This window comes from Portunus trituberculatus, chromosome 34 (assembly GCF_017591435.1).
Source record: "Portunus trituberculatus isolate SZX2019 chromosome 34, ASM1759143v1, whole genome shotgun sequence".
Classification (NCBI taxonomy): domain Eukaryota; kingdom Metazoa; phylum Arthropoda; class Malacostraca; order Decapoda; family Portunidae; genus Portunus; species Portunus trituberculatus.
The window spans coordinates 6,306,817-6,316,816 of record NC_059288.1 but is presented as its reverse complement, the minus strand read 5'-3'; the positions used below and the strand labels follow the sequence as shown (position 1 = coordinate 6,316,816).

General features: G+C 44.5%; 1 protein-coding gene across 1 annotated transcript in view; it reads left to right on the top strand.

The window, feature by feature from the left end:
• The window catches only part of LOC123512735 (zwei Ig domain protein zig-8-like), a 20,667-nt gene that overhangs the window by 3,561 nt on the left and 7,106 nt on the right, over nucleotides 1-10,000 (top strand). Inside the window, exon 2 of the mRNA XM_045269303.1 lies at nucleotides 4,275-4,417. Within this exon, the coding sequence (XP_045125238.1) occupies nucleotides 4,275-4,417 (143 nt within the window). The remainder of the gene's footprint in view (nucleotides 1-4,274; nucleotides 4,418-10,000) is intronic.

The window sequence follows — 10,000 nt, the reverse complement described above, 5'->3', positions numbered from 1 at the left end:
CTCTCTTCCTTTCCTTCTGTTTTTTTTTTTTTTTTTTCATTGATGTTGTTCGGTGTTTCTAATTTGTGTTTCTATTTTTTGTATTATATCGCGGTCCATTCTGATATTTTTCCTCTTCCTTTCCTTCTGTTTCTATTTTGTATTGCTTCGTTTTGATATTTTTTCTTTCCTGTCCTGTTTTTTTTTTTTTATTTTTATCGATGTTGTTGTTGGGTGTTTCCAGTTCGTGTGTTGTATTGCTCTATTTTCATTTTTTTTTGTGTGTGTGTTTTTCGATAGTTTTTTTTGTGTTACAGAATATGCTTCGTTGTTCATAGTTTGTGTTTCTTTTTTGTATTGCTCCATTTTCATATTTTTTCTGTCTTTTTCGTCACTTTCTTTGTGTTACGGACGATGCTTGGGTGTTTCTTGTTTGTGTTTCTCTTTGTATTGTTCCGTTTTCATATTCTTTCTGTCTTTCGTCTGTTTCTTTGTGTTACAGACGTAGAAGTAGTAGACGGTAGTGGTGGTGGTGGTGGTGTAGTGGTGGCAGTGGTGGTGGTGGTGGTGGTGGTGTGGTGGTGGTGGTGGTGGTGGTGGTGGTGTGTGGTGGTGGGTGGTGGTGGTGGTGGTGGTGGTGGTGGTGGTGGTGGTGGTGGTGGTGGTGGTGGTGGTGGTGGTGGTGGTGGTGGTGGTGGTGGTGGTAGTGGTGGTGGTGGTGGTGGTGGTGGTGGTGGTGGTGGTGGTGGTGGTGGTGGTGTGGTGGTGGTGGTGGTAGTGGTGTGGTGGTAGGTGGTGGCAGTAGTGTAGTGGTGGTCCTGTGAAAACATTTCCTGACCTTCCATTGAATTCATCCTGTTTTTTTCCGGTGGGTATTTTTTTTTTTCTTTTGAACGTACACCATTATTCTCCCCCCCCCCCTCTCTCTCTCTCTCTCTCTTTTTCTTTCAAATTTCCAATCTCCCTTCTTCCAAATCCTTCCATTTTACTGCCTTTCTCTCTTTCTTTTCTCTAGGTTGGAGAAGGAGGAGGAGGAGGAGGAGGAGGAGGAGGAGGAGGAGGAGGAGGAGGAGGAGGAGGAGGAGGAGGAGGAGGATTGCAGTTACTTTAGCTTATTTGGCGCCAGATTCATGGGTTCTTGAAATCAGACTCACTGCTTGGGTCTACTGGGTCCGTGTGAGTGAGTGCGTGTGCGTGTGTGCGTGTATTTGCGTGAGTGTGTGCAGTAGAGCAAGGGAGCAAGGGAGGCAAGTGGTGGTGGTGGTGGTGGTGGTGGGGAGGGGACGGAGGGGGTGATGGACGCCCGAGTGACTACTGCCATTAACTTGTCAACTTTATGAAGGTGTGGTGGTTTTTATGCGATTATCTGAAACGAATAGCGAAGAGGAGGAGGAGGAGGAGGAGGAGGAGGAGGAGGAGGAGGAGGAGGAGGAGGAGGAGGAGGAGGGTGACAGAGAGGAAGTGAGAAAATTGTAATGATACGGTACTTCAAGCATTAGTTATCCTTGCTGCTCTCTCTCTCTCTCTCTCTCTCTCTCTCTTTTTTTATTTTCTCTCTTCCGTATCTTTATCCTTTTTTTCCTGTCTCTCTTAGTATTTCCCTTCCTTTCTTCCTTCTTTCGCCTTCCTATTTTCATCACATTTTCATTTAGTTCTCTTTCTCTTATTCTTCTTTTCTCTTTGTTTCTTATTTATACTTTACTTTTTATCTTTTTCTTTCTTTTTTCCTCCTGTTTTCTTTTCCTCACCTTTTAATTGTTTTTCTTTATGTTTTTGATTTTTGGTCTCTCTCTCTCTCTCTCTCTCTCTCTCTCTCTCTCTCTCTCTCTCTCTCTCTCTCCATCACTGATATGAAAAATGTTAGTGGCATCAAATTCTCGCTTATCACAAACGGGGAATCTAATTACTGAATCAGACAAATTCCTTCCCAAAAAAAGAGAAATGAACGGGAGATATAATTACTTTCAGAATTTGATGGCCAATAATTATGTATCTGAGAGAGAGAGAGAGAGAGAGAGAGAGAGAGAGAGAGAGAGAGAGAGAGAGAGAGAGAGAGAGAGAGAGAGAGAGAGAGAGAGAGAGAGAGAGAGAGGAGAAGAGAAAAGAGAAAGAGAAGAAGAAGAAGAAGAAGAAGAAGAAGAAGAAGAAGAAAGAAGAAGAAGAAGAAGAAGAAGAAGAAGAAGAAGAAGAAGAAGAGAAGAAGAAGAAGAAGAAGAAGAAGAAGAAGAAGAAGAAGAAGAGAAAGAAAACAAGATAAAAATGTGAAAAAAAGAAAAGAAAAGAAGGAAAAAGGAAAGAAACTAAGGAAAATACCAAGAGAAAAGAAAAAGAGGAAAAAATATTACGCAAAGAGAGAGAGAGAGAGAGAGAGAGAGAGAGAGAGAGAGAGAGAGAGAGAGAGAGAGAGAGAGAGAGGGGGAGTAAGATTAATATCACCAAGTCAGGCCCACGATATTGTGTTGCAAGGAATACGGGAAGAAAAATTAGACTTAAGTTTGTTGCATGAAAAAAAAGAAAAAAAAGAAGCCAGGAAGGGGGAGAAGCTTAAGGTGAGTGCCAAAGTTACGCACCGAGGAAGAAAAAAGGAAAAAAAAAAAAACATAACTTAGTAGCAGTGAAAACTTAACTCCTTCAGCACCATGGCGCGTTTCCATATTCATTCTGGTGACTATTTGGTGATTTTATACAGCTTCAGAAACTCATGTGGGGGATTAAAATAGTGAAGACTGTGACCATTGACCTTCTGACCTCCATAGACCCTTCCTAATGTCAATAAAACGATCTACTTATGTACAATACTTAAGGTAAAGGATTCTGGTTACTATTTGGTGATTTTATACAGCTTCAGAAACTCATGTGGGGGATTAAAATAGTGAGGACTGTGACCATTGCCCTTCTGACCTCCATAGACCCTTCCTAATGTCAATAAAATGGTCCTATCACACCCAAAACTCAAGGTGAAAAATGCGTCCCAGTACTGAAGGGGGTTAAAGAAGTTACGTACATTAATACATCACCACTAACTTAACTAAAAGAAAGTGACGAAATGTAAAGAAAATACTTGATAAAAAGGCAAAATTGATCGTTCTTACTTTTTCAGGAGAAAGGAAAAAGTTAATAATAATGTTAATAGAAAAAATTGTGTACTTTCTAACTTCCTGATGGAGAGAGAGAGAGAGAGAGAGAGAGAGAGAGAGAGAGAGAGAGAGAGAGAGAGAGAGAGAGAGAGAGAGAGAGAGAGAGAGAGAGAGAGAGAGAGAGAGAGAGAGAGAGAGAGAGAGAGAGAGAGTGCAACTTGATAATAAAATGGAGTTACGAGTTTTGTTACCTATCTGTGGACAAAAGGTGAGATAATTGCATACCTGTCCATTACACCTGTTTGTCACACCTGTCCACTCACGGTCAAAAGTCACAGGTACATACAGGTAAAGCCAAACAGGTATTGAACGTTTTATTTTACACACACACACACACACACACACACACACACACACACATTTTTTCTCTGTCTCTCTCTCTCTCTCTCTCTCTCTCTCTCTCTCTCTCACATTCGTTATTGTCCTACACTCCTCTTCATCATCTTTTCTCCTTTATTCTCCTTCCTGTTCTTCATCACTTGACTCCTCCTCCGCCACCTCCATCTCCTCCTCCTCCTCCTTCTCCCCCTCCTCCTCCTGTTCCTCTTCATCCTCCTCCATCATATTTTTTCCTCTTTCTCCCTTTCTCCCTACTCCATCACGGTATATTGTTTCTCCCTCTCTCCCTCTCCCTCTCTCTCTCTCTCTCTCTCTCTCTCTCTCTCTCTCTCATTGCAATCTTTTCATATCTTTTCCTTCCCCAAATTATCATCTTCTCTCTTTTTCCTCTTTTCTTTTCTTATTTTTCGCTATATTGCTTCTTTTCATATATTCTCTTCCTTCCTTCTTTCCTTCCTTCCTTCTATCTATCTTTCCTTCACATTCTTTCCTCTCCTCTGCCTTTTCTCTCCTCGTCTCTTTTCTCTGCACGTCAGACTTTTGGGATAAATGTGATATCTTTGTTCCCATCATCCTTGGCTGGACTGTGTGTGTGTGTGTGTGTGTGTGTGTGTGTGTGTGTGTGTGTGTGTGTGTGTGTGTGTGTGTGTGTGTGCTTTTTCATTTCGTTTCTTAGCTTAGTCATAATTAATCTTCACCACATCTACAGACACACACACACACACACACACACACACACACACACACACACGCACTATAAATATTCTCATTGTTGTTTCTCTTTCCATCAATCAATCATCCTCTTTTCCTCCCCCGCAGGTTCGCTCATGGGCGGCGTGGGGGCTGGCACGGGGCTGTACATGGGGCCTTACTTCCCCAGTCCCCAGCCCCGCAATATCACGGTACACCAAAACACCGTAGCGTACCTCCCCTGTACCGTGAAGCAGCTGGGAGACAAAACGGTGAGTGTTGATGTTATGAATGGTGAGGGAGAGAGAGAGAGAGAGAGAGAGAGAGAGAGAGAGAGAGAGAGAGAGAGAGAGAGAGAGAGAGAGAGAGAGAGAGAGAGAGAGAGAGAGAGAGAGAGAGAGAGAGAGAGAGAGAGAGAGAGAGAGAGAGAGAGAGAGAGAGAGAGAGAGAGAGAGAGAGAGAGAGAGTATATATAATTACGTTAGAAATAAAAAAAAACACACAAAAGCAATGAGGTAAGTTAGTGTTAGGTTGTATTAGATGAAGTTAGGTTAGGTTAGGTTAGGTTAGGTCAAGTTTAGTTAGGGTAGGTTAGGTTAGGTTGGATAAAGGTAAAGTTTAGGTTAGGTTCGATTAAGTCAGGTACATATAGGTTAGGTTGAATTAGGTTAGGTTAGGTAAGGTAAGGTAAGGTTATGTAGAGTAAATTAGTTAAGTTAGAAAAAGTCTGCATGGGATTCCTTGCACTGTTTAAACATTTACACTTCTTGTCTTGGAAGTAAATCTGGCACCAATTCCCTTTCCCTCGTAATGCCCTCCTATTTTTCCCCTTAAGCTTCCCTCCATTACTCACCACCCCTTCCTCGCCTGCACCCTTACCCTATTCCTTTTTCTGCTCCTTTCTCTTGTAATGCCCCTCTATTTTTCCCTCTTTACCCTCACCTCTATTACTTCCTCCACCCTGGCACCATCTCAGCTTATTCGTCTTGGGGAAACTTTCAGACTTTTGCTGGTACAGTGTTTCCTTTATACCCGCTGAGAGTTCCAGTCCTCGCTTCCTTTCCGCTTTGGCTCCGGTGGGGACTTGGCGAGGTACTGGCGGCGTGGCAGGGAGCACCAGTGTAATCTTATCACCAGAACCAGCCACTTGTGTATGCAGATTGGCGTGGCGGGTCTAAGAGTAGCTGTTCTGTGGGCCTTTCCAGATTTTACCTCTTTCTTCCTCTGGGACCGCAAGATTTTCACGGTCTCGATGCTGCAGTGTTGTCCTTCATGCCTCGATGTTTGTGCTTCATGGCTCGCTGTTCGTGCTTCTTCACCCGCTTGACTTTTATTATTGTTTTATTCCACTAGACTGTTTATTATTATTATTATTTTGTTTCGTTAGTCTATTTTTATTATTTTGGTTTGTTAATCTTTTTATTATTATTATTTAATTCCGATAGACTTTTTGATAGTAATTTTTTTTTCTCCACTACATTTTTACTATCAATTATTTTATTCTTTTTATCTATTTGTCTTTTTCTTTTTATATTTTCCGCATGGACTGCAAGATTGTTATTATTTTTTGAAGGTTGCAGTGATGTGTGATTGTAAAGTATTTGAGTATTTGTTCCATCTAAACAATAACACTTGATATATTTGAAGGTTGCAGTGATACTTCTTTTTTTACAATTTTTTATCTTTTTTACAATTTTCATTTTTTTTACAATTCTTTATCTTTTTTTTACAATTTTCCATCTTTATTTTTACAATTTTCCATCTTTTTAACAATTCTCCATCTTTTCTTTTACAATTAATCTTTTTCTTTTTACAATTCATCTTCTTTTTCCAATTCTCCATCTTTTTCTTCCATTCTTTCTACATCAAAATCATTTCTTTTCACTATTCTTCATCTATTATGTTACTATTCATCGACCTCAGAGTGCCATTTATTCCCATCCCTTCCTTGCCCATGAAGCACAAGAGTCTCGCGTCACCAGGAAGCCACACAGTCACACAATTCTCTTTAAAGGAATCGGAATAGTTTCTTCGAGAGCGGATAATCATTTCATATATATTTTTTTTCATATTTTCTCCTTTACGACCAAGAAGATTTTGCCGCAGTATCATTTCTCTCTCTCTCTCTCTCTCTCTCTCTCTCTCTCTCTCGTGTGGAGCATCAAGTGACTGTGTGGAATGATGGTGTGCGTGTGCGTGTGAGCGTGTGCGTGTGTTGAGAGGGAATCATTGTTACTACACGAGGGGCATTCATTAACACCTGGCCAACACCTGACTCGCGGTAACATGACACTTTTGGCCAATAAATAACCCTAATGAGAGACACTGTCAAAGGCATTCCTCACCTGAGAGACGAGAGCACAGGTGAGAGAGGGGACAGGTGAGGGGAAAGGTGAGTGAGGGGAGTGAGGGGACAGGTGAGGGGAAAGGTGGGTGAGGTAGCAGGTGGGTGAGGGGAAAGATGAGGGAACAGATAAAAAAAAAGAAATAAAAGAAAAAAAAACAACAAACACACTGAAGAAAAGATAGAAAAATATCAGATTATACAAATGTTCCTAAAAACTTTCAAATAAAACAAAATAAAACAAACTAAATTCTGATTAAAAAAAAAAAACACTGAATAATGGAAAAAAAACATGAAAAGAAAAAAAAATGATAAAGATATACCAGAAACATGATAAAAAAAGAGATGAAGGAAAGAAAAAACGAAAAAAAAAAAAAAAAACAGGAAAAGGAAAGAATGAGGTAATGAAAAATGTAAAAATCGGGACATTTCAGGAAGCGAAACGAGAACACACACACACACACACACACACACACACACACACACACACACACACACACACACACACACACACACACACACACACACACACACACACACACACACACACAGGTGGAGTGGCGAGACCAAACAGGTGATTAAGGAGGAAAAAGAGGTCACGTTCCATAGTGAGAGGTGGGAGAGGGGAGAGGGTGAGGGGAGAGGGGAGAGGGGAGAGCGGAGAGGCAGAGGGGAGAGAGAGAGGGGAGAGGGAAAGGTGGCGCCATCTTAACGACGAAGCGGAACACGAGGAAAGTGTCGTGGGAGAGTTTAAGCTTCATTAATCTCTTACACTGACTCTCTCTCTCTCTCTCTCTCTCTCTCTCTCTCTCTTTCTCTTTTTGTCTATTTTCTGTCTCTTTTGCTCTTTTTCTGTCTGTCTGTCTGTCTGTCTGTCTCTCTCTCTCTCTGTGTGTGTGTGTGTGTGTGTGTGTGTGTGTGTGTGTGCAATTTCACCAACACGTCTGTCTATAATCACCACTGTCTCGAAATCCTATTCTCCTCCTCCTCCTCCTCTTCCTCCTTCTCCTCCTCCTCCTCCATCTCCTGCTCCTCCTCCTCCATCCTTCCTCCTCCTCCATCCTAGGTTCATTATCTCTATCCACCAGTTTCCTCTTCGTCCTCCAACACGTTCATCTCATCCTCCTCCTCCTCTTCCTTCCTCCTCCTCCTCCTCCTCCTGCTTCCTAAATCAGAGGCACAATTACTCCCCCATCACAGCGGAAAGTAAGGTGTCTAGATCTGCAATTTACTGCCTACAATACCTACCTGCCAGAGAGAGAGAGAGAGAGAGAGAGAGAGAGAGAGAGAGAGAGAGAGAGAGAGAGAGAGAGAGAGAGAGAGAGAGAGAGAGAGAGAGAGAGAGAGAGAGAGAGAGAGAGAGAGAGAGAGAGAGAGAGAGAGAGAGAGAGAGAGAGAGAGAGAGAGAGAGAGAGAGAGAGAGAGAGAGAGAGAGAGAGAGAGAGAGAGAGAGAGAAGAGAGAGAGAGAGAGAGAGAGAGAGAGAGAGAGAGAGAGAGAGAGAGAGAGAGAGAGAGAGAGAGAGAGAGAGAGAGAGAGAGAGAGAGAGAGAGAGAGAGAGAGAGAGAGAGAGAGAGAGAGAGAGAGAGAGAGAGAGAGAGAGAGAGAGAGAGAGAGAGAGAGAGAGAGAGAGAGAGAGAGAGAGAGAGAGAGAGAGAGAGAGAGAGAGAGAGAGAGAGAGAGAGAGAGAGAGAGAGAGAGAGAGAGAGAGAGAGAGAGAGAGAGAGAGAGAGAGAGAGAGAGAGAGAGAGAGAGAGAGAGAGAGAGAGAGAGAGAGAGAGAGAGAGAGAGAGAGAGAGAGAGAGAGAGAGAGAGAGAGAGAGAGAGAGAGAGAGAGAGATGGTGGTAACCAGCAAGTGGGCCTTAAAAAAGTGGGAGGAAAGCCTGCGCCGGAAACTGTGTGGCACTGGCGTAGGAAACAAAACTTGGTGGTCTCTTGTTAAGGACAAACAAGGAACTGGCCACCAAGAATCCATCCCTCCCCTCAGCAAGCAGGACGGTACTGTCGCCACCAGCAGTAAGGAGAGGGCACAGTTGCTGGCTTCCTTGTTTGCTGGAAAAATGAAGGTCGGGAATCCACAGCAGCCACCGCCTCAGCTGGTCCAGCAATGTGAGAAGACTGTCACCATGGTGGAGGTGACGCATCAGCAGGTGAAGCGATTATTGCGGGGCTGGACACACAGAAAGCCACCGGCCCTGATGACATCAGCCCGCACCTGCTGAAGCGATGCTCCCAGGAACTGGCTGCCCCTCTCACCCAAGTCTTCACAACTTGTGTACGGGAAAACGTCTGGCCTTCAGTGTGGAAGGAGGCTCGAGTAGTTCCGTACACAAAAAGCTCAGGACGGACCCAAAAACTACAGACCCATATCCCTGTTGTCAGTGGTGGGTAAAGTGTTTGAGAGGGTCGTGGCAGAGGTGGTGTGTAGCCATCTCAAGGACAATGCCCTCCTCTCAGACCAACAGTTTGGGTTCAGACCTGGAAGGTCAACCTCCGACCTAATGATGCTTCTCACCAGGCATTGGCAGGACGCCCTCGACGACGGCAAGGACACTATAGTGGTTGCTTTGGACATAGCAGGAGCTTTTGATAAAGTATGGCACAACGGATTACTAGAAAAGCTTCGTGCTAAAGGCATCCAGGGTGGCTTGCTACGACTCTTGGGAAATTACCTGCAGGACAGAAGCCTCAAGGTGGTTGTCAACGGGCAAACATCTGAGTCCCTGCCTGTGGAGGCATCAGTGCCACAGGGTTCAATTCTTGGCCCACTCCTGTGGAATATCTACGTGGATGATCTTCTCCAGCTACTGCCAGGAGTCATGGCCTATGCTGATGACTGCACCCTCTCCTATACCTATCCACGCCAGGACAGTGGGCGGGCTGCTGAGGCCATCAATCAGCAGCTACGAGTGATAAAGGAGTGGGGTGCTCGCTGGCAAGTGACATTCGCGCCGGAGAAGACACAAGCAATGGTTGTCTCTCGGTCCCCAGCCGCCATGGCAGCAATGGCAGGAAAGTTGTCTTTTGGCGCTGCTGCTCTCCCACTCAAGATGACGTCAAGATACTTGGAGTGGAGGTGGATCGAGGGCTGAGGTTTGACAGGCATGTCAAAACCATTGCCAAGAAAGCCTCTCACAGGATCTCCGCTCTCAGAAGGATCGCCAGTTTCCTCGACAGGAAGGGAGACTGCTGCTGTACAAGGCACAGGTGCGGCCCCACCTTGAATACGCAGCTCTCTCCTGGATGTCCTGTGCCGCCACACACAGAAGGAGACTGGACAGCATCCAACGCCGCGCCATACGGCTAGTAGATGCTGCACTACCACCTCACCCAGAGCCTGAGCGTCCCTTGATTCACTGGAACACCGCAGAGACGTGGCGGCGATCGTAGTGTTCCATAAGGCACAGGTGCAAAGAGTGCCACATCTGGCAGGGCTGCGTCATCCTCTAAGAGTCACCGCACGGAGCACGAGAACGGTGCTCAATGGTGGTGACGCCGTAGAGGTGCCGCG